Source organism: Mycteria americana, chromosome 9, assembly GCF_035582795.1.
Source record: "Mycteria americana isolate JAX WOST 10 ecotype Jacksonville Zoo and Gardens chromosome 9, USCA_MyAme_1.0, whole genome shotgun sequence".
Classification (NCBI taxonomy): Eukaryota; Metazoa; Chordata; class Aves; order Ciconiiformes; family Ciconiidae; genus Mycteria; species Mycteria americana.
Genome location: NC_134373.1, coordinates 21947458 through 21965793, shown reverse-complemented (window position 1 = coordinate 21965793; position 18336 = coordinate 21947458). Strand labels below are relative to the sequence as shown.

Genomic DNA, 18336 nt, shown 5'->3' with positions numbered 1-18336 from the left:
TGATGTTATTATTATTTATTATGTATAGTGCCATACTTCTTACAAATACTAGTAATGAACAATAACATCATCTTACCAGCTGCTGCACAAGCTCTAATAGAAGTTGTGTCCCTTCCCCAATGACCTTACAGCACAATTGCTATAATATGTCATGAATAGAATAACATTTATTTTTTCAACTAAAGCACCTAAAGAATAAGGATGATACGCTCAATATACCTCATAAATATTTATTCCTGTTCCTTTCCAGGGTGAAAGAGGTGAATGTGGAATCCCAGGGATAAAAGGAGACAAAGTAAGTAGCCACAAAGTTGTTATGCTTTCAGGAAACACAGTTAAAATACAGAAAAACTACAATTCCCTAAATAACAACCATGGTGATAGATTTAAGGCAAATATTAATTCTAAGGCTGAGGGAAATTAACTGACAATTTTAAAAAATGAAGTGAGCAAGGATACCATTTTCAGTAACTTTCTCAGCTCCTTCTATATTTTCATGTGATTCCTCTTAAGGCCCAAGCCTAAGCCTGTTTATAACAATCGTAAAACTCTACTTGACTTTAACAGAGGCAGAAGGCTTGAAATAGTAAGCAAAGGGAATGAGAGGTGGAAATGAAATCAAGGTTTCTAACACTGGTCTTCAAGATTTGGTGTATAATTGCTGTGAATATTTTAAATGAAACAGAGTTTAATCCTGGATTACTGGGCCTTGATAATTAACTCTGTTCATTCTTACTCTGTATTCTGATTACCACAGTCCATTTAAAAAATATTTATTCACTACTTCTTGATTTTATTTTTTATTAATGTAAAGATATCTAAATAAGAAACCTTAGTAAAAAGTTATCTAAAAGTGTTTTTGACCAAATTTAAACAAACATAAATGTATCCCTTTTTTCACTTGCCTTTCAGGGTCCTGAAGGTCCAGTAGGCCCCAGAGGAACAAGAGGGCTACAGGTAAAAAAAAAAAAAAAAGGAAAGAAACTATAAAAACAACAATAACTGGTTCCCTGGGATTCAAAGCTGTGAAATAATGTCATACCACAACCGTCATGGAATCTTTGAGTCACTGAGTTCAAGGCATCCAAAATCTATCTTCTTAAACAGCAAAATTAACATGTATTTGGAGGAGCAGTCTAGACAAATAAATCATCCTTATAATTCATTCGATCTCAAAGACCACAGCAAATACAGTTCCATAAAAAACAAAATCACTCATTTCCCATTCAGTGTCTTAACTATTTCATTATCTCACATAAGTACATGGAAACACTTTAGTCTCTTTTCATCCCAACACTTTTGGGCTCAAGGCCAAGAAGCTTAGCCCATCATAGATGTTTCAGTAAATCTTGACTATAGACTACCTTTAACTGTATTCAAATAAAGGGAGAGACAAATTCTCCCCCCAATTACCAGACCCAGCTCCAACTGAGTTGAGTAGCTGAATCTATACATGCATCAGAAAGCAAAGCTTCCCTTCTGAAATGTTTCTAACTCATATTTTCATGCAGACTACAGCAAATCAGAGATTTTTTTTCAAGCTGCTATTGTTCTGAAAGCTTGAAAAATCTCATTAAAATCACTCCTGTTTTAATAGGGTCCACAAGGACAATCTGGAGATCAAGGGCCTGAAGGCCTGCAAGGATCAAAGGTAAGAACTGCATTATTTCTTCTTTTTCTTAATGTTAAAAGGTATTAATACAGCCTCACAACAATAATGCTTTTATCCTTATACGCCATACCCTTCTGGTAGGGGATGCAGTTTAATGTGACATTGCTAGCAAATCATATACTCTTTGTATTCTATAAGGTTCCTAAGAAAGGTCTTCGTTTGCTCTTTGTATTGGATTCAGGTCCAAATCACACTCCAATCTTCTTTCACAAACAGTTAAAATATGGCAGCATCACAGAATATTACTTAGCAGCAGTGTAGCATTGCATTTCTTCAGTTTTCAATTTAAAACTATTTTTCTCCCTAAAAGCCAAGGAGGAATTCTGTTTGGGATCTCAAACAAACTCTTCTCTTGAAGCTGTACATTCTCAAGATGAATTCTATAGCTCAAAATTAGTAGTCGCACTGTTTACTGCTGCTCGGCAGAAGATATCAGAAAGTCACGAGGATGAGTCAATTCAGGACACAGTCTTGCAATGGGCCCTCTGAAGGTGGGCCACAGAAATCACCCAGTGCTTCACTGCAAGATCCAGTCCCCTCTGTAAACATAAAATATTTTTTGTTTGTTTGTTTGTTTGAAAAACCTATGATTTACATTTATTAAATTCTTAAGATTTGCTGGGTTTACTTCTCACTTACCCCATTGTAAATTCCAGGTATACCAATGGAGATTACTTTGTTCTGGGGTTCTGTGACAACTTGATATTTTTATCATAGTAGTTTAATGGAAGATGCAAATATCATGGGGTATTACAGACAATTATGGGAACTGTTTTAACTTCATTAAGAGAGACCACAGTTACACTTTGCTTCTCAGAAAAAACTTAAAGTGAGTAATTCAGCCAAGGCTAATGGGTTCTTCAGCTACTGAAAGGAGCTGTGGAGAAAACCTTGAAAATAAGTTTATAGAGGACATTATCTCTTTTGGTATCTCTCGATATCTCCTTTGCACCATATTTAGAGCGCCTGCTGGACAACAGTGAGGCATAGAGCATTTGGGTGTCAAAACTCTTATATACCACATGAAATGAAACATTATTCCTTTTGTTTAATCTGGTATCACTTTGTACAGGAAATATCTACACTCTTAATAAAGGGAATTTTGAAGCATTGAAAGGGTGAACAGATGAAGTACTGTGTAAGACAATTCCAATGGGCTGAAATTCAGGATATACAAAAAATGAACTTACAAACTAAGTTAAGCTGATTTCCCTACATGCCAATTCATAAGCAGAATTGTTTCTTTTTTCATTCTTTGAAAAGGGTGAAAGAGGTCTCCCTGGGCCACCTGGCTTGCCTGGAGAGACTGGAATAGGACTGCCAGGCCCAAAGGTACAAGCATCTCTCATCTTCTATATTACATGTATTGTAGGATAAGAACAAAGACCGAGACAGCTGAGATAATATACTTGCTGGTACATGAGAAACTTCAAGCCCCCAAATGCTGTTTTTATGGTACTGGAAAAGTATTTTGTATGTTGATCAAAACTGTTTGGGGGAAAAAAAAAGTACATTTTAAGTATGTACTTCAAAGGACTTTTTTACAGTAGTTCTTACGCTTGACATAACTCAATCCAAGCAGCGTATGGCTGAGTAAAAGTGCATATATAGTCTTAAACAAAAATTATCCTGTGAAAAGCAGGCTTGTTGATTTGGATGACTGGCATAAAGAAAACAGAAACACTACGATAGAAATACTGACTTCTTGGAAAAGGACAATAAGTGATACATAATGTACTAGGAATATGATGGGAATAATTAACTGTTTAGATTCAACATTGTCTTCTCTCAAAAGCAGAATTGAGGCTGTCCCCTACGACACCAGTTCAATGTCTGTTGGGCCTTGCATGCTGTATGACTCTGAGGACACTCAGATTTTCTCTGTCATTCCTGTATTCTCCTACATCAAGCATTTCAAGTACAGAATGTCTGATGAGTTGTTATATGCTGCACACATACAAATACCTAAATCAGGCATTTTCAAAATACATCTTTGTTTGAAGGGTGACACTGGTTTGACAGGAAGACCGGGCCCCGTTGGCCCACCCGGAGTTGGTGAGCCAGGACTTACGGTATGTCTACTTTTTATTTGGTGAGAGGGAAGCAGGACAGAAAGGAAAAATTTTCAGTGCTTCCCTGTTAAAAGGAATATATGTGTGTTAAATGATACCATCTCTTTTCTTTCTTCCACTAGTTCTCACTCTCATACATACTACATTGTCTGACTTTCATTTCCCTCAATAAACTGGAAATGTTTCCAATTCCTTAACTTCTCTAATTAACTTAGTCTCCAAAACAGCTATGAAAAAATAACGCCTTATGCAAAACCACATAAATATTTAAACAAATCTGTCCCCTGACAGATTCAAATCCACATGTGGTAATTTCAAAGTTGACTGCTTTTCAGTATCATTAGAACATTAACATCAGCATGGCTTTGAGGGAGAGACTCCATTTCAACCACTGTAACATTAGAAATAGTCATACCTAAACAACCTCCATAAAGACATTCAGATTGCATAGGCGGTCCCAGGTAAAAATTTGACCAGTATTACCTTTACTGAAGATAACAGAGGGAGAAGTAAAAAAAAACCTGACTTTCAGAACTTATAATAGGTTTGGCTCTGAAGTGTCTTCCTTCTTTTCCTTCCCTTCCTCCTCCTGGTAGTTGTAAACTCAACCTCTTTGTGGTAATTCGGAAAATCAGTACACCAATTTTATGGTCGCTTTTTTTCAAGGCGTCAGACAGCACCTTTTACTGAGCTGTTTACAGTACAGCAGACTAAAATTCATTTCTCATCACCTGGATGAAAGATCCCTAGTGTAACCATCGGTGAAATTTCATGCAGTTTTTTCAAAAGTAGCTTTTCCCCATTGACAAGGAAAGATTTGTAATAATCATTTCAAAAGAGGTGCTCCCACGAAAAACAGAAAGATGGTTTGGTAACTGAACTGACTGATCTCAAACATGCTTGAAAATACACTACTGGAGAGGAGTGAGTTCTCATTGAAGAGCCCAAAGAAAAGAGCATTGCTAATAAGGCCAGTGGTGACAGTCAGTCAAAGTGGGGCAGTAATGCTTCCTGAGTCTCTTCAATAACAGCATAGAGAAAAGAGCCACTTTGGGGGGGGGAAGAGGTGCCTGTGATGTGCATCTTTGTTAGCCACAACAGCTGTACTGGTATAACAAGAGATTCGGATTTTTAAAAACATACTAGAGGTGTTCTTAAAATTTACTTTATTTGTATTTGTGTATTTGCTTCAAAAGAGTTTTCTTTTTATGGCTGAATGCAGTGTAATTATCTTTACCTAAGAACTAGGTATAATTCTAAAGCTCTATGCAGAAGAAGCAGAAGCATATTTAGGCTATGCAGAGCCAAATCTACCAGCAGTCTGTGATGTGTGTGTAATCTCGAGGAATAAATCAGAGGGAAAAAAACCAGATGCAGGAAACCACTGTGAAGTGGACTCAATATGCACAGGTTTTGGACTCGCATTTAGTGAAAGGTTTTAGTTGTCTTACTTGCCCCTCTTGCTCCTGTCAGATCTGCTTTCAAAAAGAGAGGGCATGCTATTATTCTCTTCACCAATTACAGTCAAATCTCTCTACAGCTACATCTTCTCCAGTACTCCTCTGCATGGTCTTTAATCTGGTTCTCCCACTCTCTCATGATTATACTAATACATTAATAAGGATTAGTAACAATCTGTAAACCAAACCCAAGTTTAGGGAGTGAAAATTTCAAAAGTATAAGGAACAGGAATTTCAGCTATATAACCTGTGATTCATAAGTAACCAGAAAAGTAAAACTGTCTGCCTTGTTATTGCTGCGGGCCAGAATGCTCAGCGTTTATTCACTGTGAATATCATGTTACTGTATTATTTTTAACAGGTTATAATTACGCCAACATTTAAAGACGTGCTTAAAACCGACAATGACATAGAACATGCTGCTGTTGATTTGAGTGATTAATACATATTCTAGGCCATTTTAAACTTATGTTAACAGGGGCCTCAAGGACCACAAGGTGTTCAAGGAGAAAGAGGTTCACCAGGAGAAGGGCTTCCAGGAGCAAAGGTACAGCAGTCGAAGGATTTTAAGACCAGAGCAGCACCATTAAATGAGTGCATGCCAAAACAAGTCCATAGCAGACACGGGAATCTGAGAAAGTCGCTTGTAAATTAATATTAAAATTTGGCATCAATTGACCCGATATATTTTCATAGAATTCAGTTGGTCCAAACATGACTTCTAGGCACAGCTAGCCTTTGGGGCCTGTAAAGCCGGTATTTAATTCACCTGACACTTGATTTGTGGGATCTAAGCCTGGAAAGAATTCCAGCTATAATTTTAAAACAGCCTCAAGCATCTGACTTTAAATAGAATACTATAAAAGTGATTCCTAGATGAAAAATTTAGCTTTTTGTTGTTGCTTTTTTCTAAATCCTTATATATAGAGATCTTTGCTGTCACTAAAGACAGGCTTCTAAGCTTCTTAAATACTCAGCCACTGGCTTATGCATTTTAGCAGAAGTCTGAATTCAGTTTGTGGGAAAAGAAAGCTGCTGTTACTAATTTTCAGATCCAATGGAAGTAATGACAGTAATAGTTGCAGCTACATGGATGGACGCACTAGACCCACTGCTAGCTCCTTTTGCTGCCTGCTGAAAAACAACTCCCAGGCTGAGTTGTCACTTTGACCTTTGGTTACAGTAACACAGGGACACAGCTTGTGCATGACCTAAATAAATAACTAAATGGTTCACTCATTTTTATGCACGCACCAAGGCAATTTTGCTTGGGAAAACAATAAAAAATTGTTTCGTAGATGCAGGCCCCAACTGTCCCTTTACTAAAAGTCTTAGGATTTTTGCTTAGCACAATACCGTAATCAGCTAGGTTTAAATTTGACTGCTGCTGGCAACATAGTATCTTCAAACATCCAGTATATATTTTATAATTAATTATATAAATTATCTAACCTCATTGTTGATGGCTTGTATTTGCTTAGCAGATCTCATGCATGAAAACAAACAAAAAATGATTTGAAGAAAATGCATTTAGAAATCATTCCATTGCCACTGCAATACCAATTCATGTGGGAAGAAACCCTACAACTAATAAGTAAAGCACAGCAACAATGCACAATGGGAACGAGTACAGAAGAATGCATAATCTAACCAAAACTACTGAGCAATTGAGATAGGCAGAATAAAATAATCAAAGTGGAATTCTGCCAGCATTATTAGAACTCTTGATTCTACAAAAAATGTACTACTTTTTACTGCCAAGTCTGACCTGGACCCAAGCATGTATCAACAGAGTCTATAAGTATCTCTAATCCTATTTATGGCTGCCAAGTATGTCAGCTCTCTGGTTTTAAACACATTTTAAACAGGTGATTTGTTAATCTAAAGCAAACTCTACAGTTGCTTTCTTCAGAACATTTTTACTACAAGCTCACAGTTCAGTAAAAAGGAAAATGAAGGCAGGTGTTCCAAAGCATCAGGAGTAAAGAATGTTATTTTAAACAGAAATCCACATAATGTATTTCAGTCAAAGTTAAAATGATGGAATTGGTTACTTGGGAGAGAAAAGACCTGTCTGGGGCATAACTTTATTGCCTTGGGTGATTTTGTGACAATTTACACAAGCTAACCATCTGTCTCTGTGTGTTTTATTACCAAAAGTACAAGAAAGCACAATATTTGTGTCCTTATTATAACCTACATTTTCCCCAATACCACTGTTTTGTAAATAAACATTTAGAAAGGCAATGACATTTACAAATAGACTTCAACAACACAGTTTGGCCTGGTCTTTATTCTGGCAAAATTCTTAGTGAGAGCCAGATCCTCGTTGCCATACTTTAATGAGATTAACCCATGAGACAAATAAGCAGAATTCAGCTTTCAGTTAGTCTCATTACTCAGCCCTGCTGACATTTAAATCAGTTGTGGTTTTGCCATTGATTTGAGGGGAAGCAGGACAGGACCTTAAGCAATTGAGGTGGGCAGAAAGATAAAAAGCAGCTTGTTCAGCTCTTTCATCAGCAATTTCAAAGTGCAGAGCAAGCTCATTTGAAAAGATGACCTCCTTGGTATCCTGGAAAACAGATCCAGAAGCTACTTTCTGGTTCTTCTCATTTTGGTTTTCATGATGACAGAGCAAACAGTGTCTCTAGTTACTTCAGAGAGAACAGCTGTGTGTTTCTACAGTTAACAACATATTATTTTTTCATGTAGGGAGACCGTGGTTTTGATGGACCAAAAGGCCCTCGTGGACTTCCAGGCATCAGCATAAAAGGTGAAAAGGTAAGCAGTAAATACACCAGGGGATTAACAAAGTGCCAATAAATCTACATAATACAGGGAATATAGGGTTGATGTTCACTACAAAAGGTGTAATGAGGCAAGGAACCCACAATAGGCCCTGGATAATAAGGCATTTTGTAGAGAGATTTATGCCTAATAAACTCTCCCAAACTATTTTAACTTCTCTTCATAGTAAAATAGGAAATGTTATTAAAAGTATCTGATTCTGTGTGAAAGTTAAGGTTTAGAAAGGGAAAAAGAGACTAGTTGTTTGCAACTGAACCAGCAGGGAGTAAATGCATATATGAAAGATAAATGGTCAGATCCCCAGCTTCACTGACTTCAAGAGGTTAAGTCAACATCTACTAGCACAGGAGCTGTCCCAGATTGTTTCTGTATCTTTACACAACTAAGCAATTGTACTTTGTTTGTCAGGGTGAATTTGGTCCTCCTGGTTTACCTGGGCCAGTTGGATTACCTGGAATTGGAATTCAAGGAGAGAAGGTGCAATTTTCACTTCCCCCTCACCCCACACTTAAATGTGTAGTAACAGAGAATATTTTATTTTTAATAATTACTTAACTAATCTAATCTTTTCAGGGAGTGGAGGGCCCAAAAGGACCACCTGGCTCTAGAGGGCTACCAGGACAGGGACTACCTGGACCAAAGGTTAGGGAATTTTCTGAAGTAAAAGCTACCATGCTGCTTTTACTGTTATGTTTCCTGGTTAAGAAATGGTCTGTCTCTATTCTTATGCTTGTTAAAGTGCTGAACACCAATCTAAGTATTGACATAGCTGCAGGAAATTATTTTCTTTATTAATATTATTAAACTGTACAGCAGATCCTACTCCACTGAAAAGCCTTGATAAACCAATGCCATAGCTATCTATTTAGGTTTTGGCTCACCACAGAACCTTCGAGGTACTACGTATCAGACAGTGAACTGCACTTTGTCCAGTATGTTTCCATAGAAAGGGTTGTCTGCCTTGAACTTGCAGTTTCATCGTATCAGGTGCAGGTGCAGGGAATCAATTCCAAAAAGTAGTTGCACTTAACACAGGAGAACACCAAAATTTCAATATCTTTTATCTTCACTGTACAGTTTCCATTCCAGAAAAATACATATATACCTTACAGATTGGCTGCCTTCCTTGTTACTTCTGCTGCCTGTTGTCTCACCTGACTTTGTGTATTTACTGTATCTAGCAGTTAAGAATGGTCCAAGGTATAATGAAGATTACCTTTGCTGAAGGAAAACTGTCAGCATAATTTACCCTTGACTGATTCGCAAAATACAGAACTGTTAATGAAAGATGGCACCCTTGAAGTGTTTGGAATGGAGATTTAAAGTGATTTTCTGAAAGAGGTGACAAAGTTCTGAATGACTGAAGGCTATTAAAGCATAGTATAAAGGAACTAGAGATGTAAGTGCATGAAGGGTCCATGCCAGGAAAAGTATTTTGCAGCATCAGAGATGACCTCTTACATTTTAAGTGATTGTGCAGGGATGTGCTTTACCACTGGTAAAAAGAAAGAGAAGGGTGAATTTTCTGTGGATGACAGATATGCTCCTGAAATATCTGCTACTTTGACGGGAGACATTCACAGGGACATACAATTATAGATTTACAGTATTAATCATTTCCACCAACAAGTTTTTGGTGACAGCTCAAAACATGCTCCAGATTCCCAATCTTTGTGTCCAAGGGTTTAACACATCATACTAAAGACAATACCCCACTAATCTTTCTTTAAATATAAGCAACCAAGAATATGCTTTTATATTTTTCCATGATAATGCTGTTAAAAAATAATTTCTACTTAAGGGTGAACAAGGCTTGCCAGGAGAGACTGGAGTGCCAGGAGAAAGAGGTATTGGAGAACCTGGTTCTAAGGTACAGAGGAATTATTTAGTTTATTTATTTATTCGGATTTGAAATACGTGTTTCCTGAGTATCCTTTCTGTAGGCATTTTAAAATAAGTTTAAAAATAAAATTTAGGTTCTTAGTCTTTAAAATTTTTAACACAGACTTTCAATAACCTCCAGAAATGGGAACATTTTAAATACACCTGTTTTGTACAAAAGTAGTAAGATTTATTGTGACTGAAAATTTCCACATGCCTGGCCCATGCTCAAGTCAGTGTTGCATACAGCTCACCTACAGCTCTGTCCAGAAAACCATCCAGAATATTAAACAGTTGCCAGAACTCAGTCCCCAGCATAAGCTAAGCTGTAGCCAGGCCTGGTGAAAAAAACGCACTGAACAGTGTTTATTGTGCTGCTTCTTCCCTTTTCACACAGGATAGAATGTAAACAGAGCAGCAGCTACATCCTCATACCTTCCTATGGGAAACAAGCTGTGCTACTAGACAGAAAGCACACTTGCTGAGAGGATAGGAATCTGTAACCAGATTATGTTAGTGCTAAAGTGACCAAGATATTAACTAGTCCCTGTGTCATTAACAGCCAAATTAACATAAAATATGGGAACAGATGAAAAAGTACTTTTGTGATAGTGGAAAGGCACAGGGCTGTCCTGGTTTTGCTCTTGTTTGTTAGGGATTTGGGACAGGGGTTGGAAAGAAATTGTCCAATTTCTTTCTTTAATTTCACAAAATATGGTAATGCTGAGTGAACCCATGTGACCCCAAATGATCCCATTTCATTTAAAAACAGGTCAGGCTCTTGAACCTTACATAAATAGGCCAATGGCAATTCCATTAATAGATTTGCACTGATATTCACCAGCAAGATGTCAACCATCATGTCACAGTCAGCTATCTGACATTTACTTCAAGTGCTGCCACTTAATGAAATGATGGCATTATTTTTTAAGAATGAGCTGGAGCATTAATAGCTAGTAATATTAATTGCATAGATAAAATGCATAGTTCAAACAAGCAGACAGTAGGATAGTTCCAGATACATGAGAGTTGTCTTTATAAAAAACCGGCAAGACTTGGGTTCATATGCATAAATGTTTGCTATAAATATATATACACTTTACTATACTTTTAAAAATAAATTTTCTTGATTAAGAGAAAGAATAGTATCAAGCTGCATTTAATAGAAGGACTTACTTTTTATTGATGTCAGGGTGAGCCAGGCCCTTCAGGACTGGCAGGTCTGCCTGGTCTTCCAGGAGAAGATGGAGCCCCTGGACAAAAGGTTGGTTCACCTCCGTCTGCAGTCTACCTGCTTCCCTCCAAGCATTCCTACTGTTCTCCCTGTGCTGATACCCAAACCTAGAAGAGAGAGTGTTCATGGACAAGGGGAGAAGTAGGACATTTTTCAGTGAAAAAAATTCTCTTTCAAACATACTTTTTCAGGGAAAACTTTTCTTTTTCTTTTTTTTTGGGTGCGGGGTTGTCTTATTTGTTTACAGTTGTTGGCTCTTTTTAATCCACCAAATGCCCTACAACTCAGAAAGGAAACCACTAAAATGGCTACAGGCAACCTTTCGTAGCCTTCTGATCATGGTATTTTCCCAGAATCAGAAACCCCATATATTTAAAGATTATATACTCAGAGTGTTCAGCCATCACTAAGGAAACATGCTACTTCATGCATTCCAACCAGAGTTTTACAATGGTTGCTTCTGAATATGGGAAGAAAATCCTGGGCCCACTGACATCAGTGGGAGTTTTGCCATTGACTCTAAAAGGTCTATGATTTTAATGAGTTTATTTAAGTGAATACAGAGTTGATCTTGCACCATGTCTATGCAGTACTCTGAAACGCTGCTTTTTCTATTCCAGGGTGAACCAGGGTTACCTGGTCTTAGAGGTCCTGAAGGTGCTCCAGGGATTGGAATACAGGGGGAAAAGGTGAGAATTTCTTACTAAAGGTGACATTCAAAATTGCAATGTTGCAGGAACTGGTTTGTCAAAGCCTTCTCTTTTTTGGTCTATTGTAAGTAACAAAAAAATATACGTCAAGGAGTAGGTTAATGAGTGCTTCTAAAAGTGGTTAACTGCAGAGTTTATTTCAGGCTCAGCCTAAAACAACAACTTTTTAAATAGCAAAGTTACTAAAAGACCACCCAGGACATCTTTTTCATGAATTTTTTTTTAAATGACAGAACAACAGTTCAGTGGCTCACAGTTTCCACTACCTGTGGTAGTATCTGGTCCAAGAAGTTCACAAAGAGCTAAGTGGGAATACTACTTCTCTTAGGAATAACTAACTGGGTCGATCTTTTAGGTTCTGGCTCTTGTACTGGTCTTCTGTACTGATTCACAGATGGAGAAGTAATTCTGGTTTCTCATATCAGGATCTGTGTCCTGCCAAAGACATTGCACAAGACAGAGATTAAATGTCACAACAGAAGAGAAATAAAGGTATTAAGTATCACAATTGCAAGAAGCTGGAAGGACTAAAAAACAGTGTAGGAAGGAAAATCAAGGCATCCACCTGTTTTCAGATTACTTTGGTAGGGAATACATGCAGATGACATGATGCAGCAATAAAATTAAATTACTGTAATGGAACTTTTTCAGAATGATTCTGGACTCATAGCTGTTTCATTTTTGTTGTAATTATTACAGCCTAATAATATGCTTAAATAGCAGTTATCCCTTTACAAACTTTACACTACCTATTCTTAGCTTTTTCTGCCTAGAAGTGTAAGCTGATCAATCAGAGAGGGCATTGTGGTCAATTGATTGGCACTATTTACCTTTGAATAAAAAAAAAGTACCTTTGAGTGAATGATCTTTTCCTGTTTTGATTATTTCTCTTAGATAGTATCTTTTTCATGTAATTACTTGTTTTTTCAGCTGCAAGACTGAAAAAGCAAAAGGAGTACCAAAAGATTCCTTTTGGTTCTTACTTTTTTCACAGTATTCACTGGTAAGTCGGTTAATTTAATTTCAGATGAAATCTATGTAGTTTTAACTGTACAAATCCAAAACTGGACAATTACTGAGCAGAATTAACTGACTTGCCAATGAAGGCAATAGGGACAGCTCATGTGCACCAGCTACAAGATAGAACTTCATTATCTTTCACTGATATTTACAATTAATTTCAGTTAACACATTGTTAATATTATTTGGTATGTGTGACATGCCTTCTCCATTTTTGTAGGGAGATCAAGGTCAGAGAGGAATACGTGGATTAACAGGACCAACAGGAGTGCCTGGACCTGCTGGAGCTAAAGTAGGTTTATTACCACGTTATTTGTGTAAAATAGTCCCCCAAAGCTGTGCTTTGTTCTAGACCTCAGAAATAACTGTCCCAGAATGAACTTGCTTCTTAAAAAATAATTAAAAAAAAAAAGTTCAGCTAAGGCTTCTCTTAGCAAGACACACCATGATCCCTATAAACATCTAGAAGCATTTTTTAAAAAACTTTGCATTTACCATATTGCTTCCCTGTAGGTTTGGAAAAAGTTAAGGGACACTAATACTAGTATTTTTATGCTGAAATATTTGGGAAGATAGTATGGTGTATGGCATATACATATGTGACAGGACTTTATTTTCCCTTACACTGACTCATGGCCGATATTCTTTTATGGACTTGGAGTTTCTATTCAAATACTCAGTACTCACTGAAAGTGAGAGAAGGGCTACTCCAGGTTTCTCCTCCAGTTTCTTGTTAAGTCTTTTGCTATTGATACACACAAGAGTGTGTATTTCCACATAAGAGGAAAAATAAAAAGGGGTAAAAAAGTACACTGAAAGGACTACTTAAAAATACCTACTCTAACAGAAAAATATACATGTTTTCAGTATACCTACACAGCTGGGCAGGAAGTCTTGAGTGTTGGATGTGCTGGACCAAGTCTCAAAAACACTAAGAAAGGGATTTCTAATAACATATATTTGTTCAGTGACTGAGAAGAATCTCATTTCCATTGAGAAATCAGAATTATGCTTGTTATCAGTTCTTCAAATAGTTAGATTTCACTCCACACAGAATAGAATATTAGAAATTCTAATAGAATTTTAATGGAATATTATAAATTATTGCATAAATGTTTTCTCTATGAGATGCTTATGCTCACTTTCAGAAAAATCCTTCGTTTTTCTCTCCTTCCTTCACTGCAGGGAGAGCCTGGTGCGCCAGGACGTCTTGGAATGCCAGGCCCTCCTGGAAGAGCTGTGCCTGGGCCAAAGGTAACATCCACGCTCCAGCTCCAAACGCTTATAAATACAGGGTGAAAACTGTGAAGTAGGCCATGCTATTATTTGTGTAAATAATTTCAGCCTTATGAGGTCAACTAAAACTTCTTCTTTCCTGTGAACAGTTATGGATTGCATCCAGTCTAGTTGCCACCATGCCCTGGTATTAACTGTATGCCAGCTTGAGGTGTGGCCTACCTGTGTTCATTTCTTTGTTTTGCATAACCTTGGATATCAAAATACTTTTCTTTCTTCTGCTTTTGGTGTTTAATTCTTGCAACAGCAATGAATAAAATTAGCTATTATGTTTGATATATAAAAATTTGTATAACAGAAATCCAAAAACACAGTCTGTGATTGGTGTTTAATAAAATAGATAACTAGAGTATGTATTTTCTTCATTGCAGGGTGACATTGGGTTACCTGGTCTTGCTGGACCAATTGGAGAACCTGGTTTTGGGCTTCCTGGGGCAAAGGTAGCTCCTAAATTGGCAAACTAATTTCTGATAGAACTGTAAAATAAGGCAGGATTTCAGTGAAGCAACAGCAAATCACCTAGGACGGCCATGTGTTCCATAGTTCTTAGCGTGTACCTCGTACAACACTGGCAGAGTATAAGGATTTGCAGAGCCAGAAAACCATGGATGGTCAATATTCCAGACTCCATGAACCATAAGCTTGCACATGGCAGAGAACCAGGAGAAAAATGACTGTTTTTAATTGATGAGGAGTGAATACAGAGAGAACACCTGATTTATGTGCTTACAACAGCCTACCTGTCAAGCACAGTTAATTTTTCTCAGCCAGGCTCCTTTGCTTCATTCCTGATTTTGACACAGGGTAATCCACAGACTCCAAAAAGATCTCAGGACATGGGCCAAACTGGCAATGTGAGAACAGATGCCTTAAGTAGTGGAAGAAGAACGTGAACAAGTAGCTAATCTCTAAGGACTTCTCTCTAGCGCTTCTCTAGTATTGCCTCAGTGTTACCGAGATTCAACTTCTGTAAGCCGTTCTTCATTCCAGGGCTGATTTTGTCTGAACACCAAGAAACTTGGGACATATAAACCTGTGTTTCTTAAAATAAACCGGATCCTGCCCCCCTCCCCCTTTTTTTTTAGTTAGTGAATTTGTTTGAGTATAGCACTTATTTCTTGTTCTTTGAGTGAACTGAACACAGTAACAGAAGCATGAGAAACATGTAGCAATCTCTATCCCTTTTTGATCAGTTAGTGGTTTTCAAGATCCTTAAATTTATTTTCATCAGGAGGAGACGATGATGATGGAATCATGTACTTTTCTGGTACAGTCCAGTTAATTCAGAGAACTGCATGTTGTCCTATTTCTGGGAATCCAACAGGAATTAACCAACAGGAAATAGGTCCTTTGCTCAGAGTTGCAAGTCTCTGTCCCTCAGCCTTGAGCCCCCAAAGCTCCTCCAATTGGGCAACACTGCATGTTTCTATGACTATGTTCTTCACTTTTTGCTGCCTTTGTCAGTATTAGTGGTTTTGCTGTTGCTTCACTCTCAGACACACATCTGCACTAAGCTGTACAGGGTGAAACCTTTTACAGTCATATTTTTTTTAATTATTGCATGGGCCTTTGCTTGCCACTGTTATGCATGCCCATATTTTGAGTAGCTACAGGGACAAACACAATCTTGATCATCTATCCAGCTGTAACTCTGAGCAACTCACTGCACCATCCAGTATGGCTGGGAGGGTTAAAGTCCTCTTAGTTTCCCTGGTAAATCTGTTCCTGAGATACTCCAGCTATCTGGATCCATGAAAGGAGCTTAATTGTACATCTCTGATAGGAAGCTCCTGTTATACTCAATAGCTTTAACGAGGTTCCACAGCTTTATAAAAAAATACAATTCTGGAACAACAAAACCAGACAGGAACCTTGTGATAGAAAACAACACTTTTAAAGTGGCCACACAAACCACTGTTGTCCCCTGCCCTACATCCTTTGTCTCACCACACAAACATAGAGCATTGCAGAAACTATACAGAGTTTTCCCAATGCTCTGCAGCAGTTTATCTATCTTCAATTATAGGATTTACGTAAAGTAGCTACTGAGTAATTCAGTTCCCATGCTAGACTTTTGGCTGTCTGTCAGTTTGGGCTCGTTCCCCCAAAGCTGTAATAATAGTAATAATGATAAAAATATGGGGAATGTGACTGAAGTAATTCCTTCTTATATATAGGCCACAAATGACAACAGACAGAGCTCTTGAAAAAGATTCAATTAGTGACTTAAAAGTGAAAGGTCCTGTAAATCCTCAGGACCATTAAATATCCCAGTTTTAGTCCAGGATTAATAACTTACAATAATCATTCACATAGTAAAATACATTAGCATACAAACAGACAGATAAAATAAATTTAGAGTATATTTGCCAAAGTTGTTTCACTTTCATGGAAAATTTCCTGCTAGCAATTGTATTGGCATTCACCTCAGCTGTTTTTCCTGCCTTCATCAGGGTGACCGAGGTCTTCCAGGACCCCCTGGGCCCTTTGGGCCAAAAGGAGATGGTTATCCCGGCCCACCTGTAAGTTTATAGACAATTTTTTTTATGTGAATTGGGAACAAATAGGTGCTACACCAAAGTGATTAGCCTCCATGGCTGACATGCTAGGAAAGATTTGCTGGTCTAAAAGCCTAAAAAGGCTCCTCAACTGTGGAAATGCATTTCAGCGTAGAAGGAAAAAGAAATCTCCTTCTGAAATAGTCCAAGACCCTCCATGTCCTCCACTCCTCCTGATTACACAACGTAACATATTCCAAGTGGGGCTTTTTTTTCTATAGTATCACTGATGTTTCAATCAGTTCCCTCAATATCTTGATGTAGGATACTGTCTTCTGCCCAACCATACAAAATTTATTCCCGAACAGGAGAATATAGTCCAGCTAAGCAGCTGTGTTCATATACATGGGTGTGAATTCAGGGCAACACTATCTTCCAGAACCACTAAAAAAGCAACTACTGTCCAAAGAGCCAGAAGAGCAAACTGTCCTCAGTTCTGTTCAGGCTGTTGAAGGTGTGGCAAAGAATTGGTCAATCTACTTTACAGCCCTTTACAGAGGTCTTTACTGGTAGATATGACCAATCCCTGCAAAAAGGATACAAAGAGAAAAGGCTCCTTCCTCTCCCTTCCCTGCACATGTATGCAGCACTGGCCGCACATATCTAGTCTGCTCAACAGTGTGCTCCATCAGCCCTCGTAGTTACATGCCTGTGCAGTGAGGAAGTCCCAGGAAGATTGCTGGCTAGAGTCACAGAGTTTGGTGATATACTAGCATTTAGCTGTGCTAAATACAACAGTAAAAGTGCATGCAATTGCCACAATGAGGAATAGAAATTAATGAATGTCAAAATGGAAACCGGAATTTGATTTACAATACTTCCTGATATTTTTGTGCACCCAATGCAGAACTGCTTCTGCATCTGCCTCTCCGGATCAGACTCCTCTGTCTTCAAACACAGGCAAGCCTCCTGCATGACATGCAACACACATGCAAATGCCACTGACACCACTTCTGGCTTATCAGAGTGGAATTTAAACAATTGTAGACCACAGGGATCCCACTAAGAGACAATATATTCAAGATACTACCATATTAATGTTAACAAAAGCATGTAGTCAATATAGCCGTAAATTAAATTAATATTCTATCTGTGCATATAATTTCAGGGCTTGCCAGGCCTTCCTGGGATTCCTGGTGAACAAGGCCCAGATGGAGTTGGACTACCAGGACCTAAGGTACAGACCTTAACTTCTAGAAAAGTAAATGCATGTGTGTACTCTACTTCATGCAGATATAATTCCTACCCATAGGTCACAGTCAGAATACCTTTTTAATCCCACTTTAACTTACTTGTCAGTATATAAAAGGCAGATCCCATAGAAGATCTTCAAGCTTCACTTCAGAACTCATCCTGATGCTGACTGCAGGATTACTGGAATTATACAGGCAACTGAAAGATTGACTGACTACAGCTACTTAAATATGCTTAATGTTTCTTGAAAGGACGTACATCTTTTTTCCACTCACCTCAAACCCCTAGCTATCTGAAGGCACTGGTAGGGAAAAAGCTAGCACAGTGCCAATGTGAACAAAGAGTCTGATTCAACTGACAGGCAGCAAGCAAAAACTTTTTTTTTTGGTTTGGGGAACCTGGGGTTTTTTTGGGGGGGAACATTTTAT

The 18336-nt window shown here is 37.9% G+C and overlaps 1 protein-coding gene and 1 long non-coding RNA gene across 3 annotated transcripts in view; one reads left to right on the top strand and one right to left on the bottom strand.

The window, feature by feature from the left end:
* LOC142414693 (uncharacterized) overlaps positions 1–18336 on the top strand; it is a 36153-nt gene that overhangs the window by 7231 nt on the left and 10586 nt on the right. Inside the window, exons 8-24 of the mRNA XM_075512178.1 lie at positions 251–295; positions 913–957; positions 1598–1651; positions 2936–3004; positions 3676–3744; positions 5683–5751; positions 7920–7988; positions 8424–8492; positions 8589–8657; positions 9817–9885; positions 11089–11160; positions 11751–11819; positions 13081–13152; positions 14046–14114; positions 14528–14596; positions 16610–16678; positions 17823–17891. Coding sequence (XP_075368293.1) covers positions 251–295; positions 913–957; positions 1598–1651; positions 2936–3004; positions 3676–3744; positions 5683–5751; positions 7920–7988; positions 8424–8492; positions 8589–8657; positions 9817–9885; positions 11089–11160; positions 11751–11819; positions 13081–13152; positions 14046–14114; positions 14528–14596; positions 16610–16678; positions 17823–17891 — 1116 coding nt within the window. The remainder of the gene's footprint in view (positions 1–250; positions 296–912; positions 958–1597; positions 1652–2935; positions 3005–3675; positions 3745–5682; positions 5752–7919; positions 7989–8423; positions 8493–8588; positions 8658–9816; positions 9886–11088; positions 11161–11750; positions 11820–13080; positions 13153–14045; positions 14115–14527; positions 14597–16609; positions 16679–17822; positions 17892–18336) is intronic.
* Positions 200–18217, bottom strand: LOC142414694 (uncharacterized). 2 transcript variants are annotated; one of them, XR_012777157.1, is made up of 5 exons: positions 17997–18217; positions 14897–15002; positions 11073–11237; positions 9477–9510; positions 200–2211 (listed from the first exon to the last, which is right to left on the bottom strand). It is a non-coding gene; the product is annotated as an uncharacterized LOC142414694 (long non-coding RNA). The 2 variants fall into 2 exon arrangements; XR_012777156.1 differs by lacking the exon at positions 9477–9510.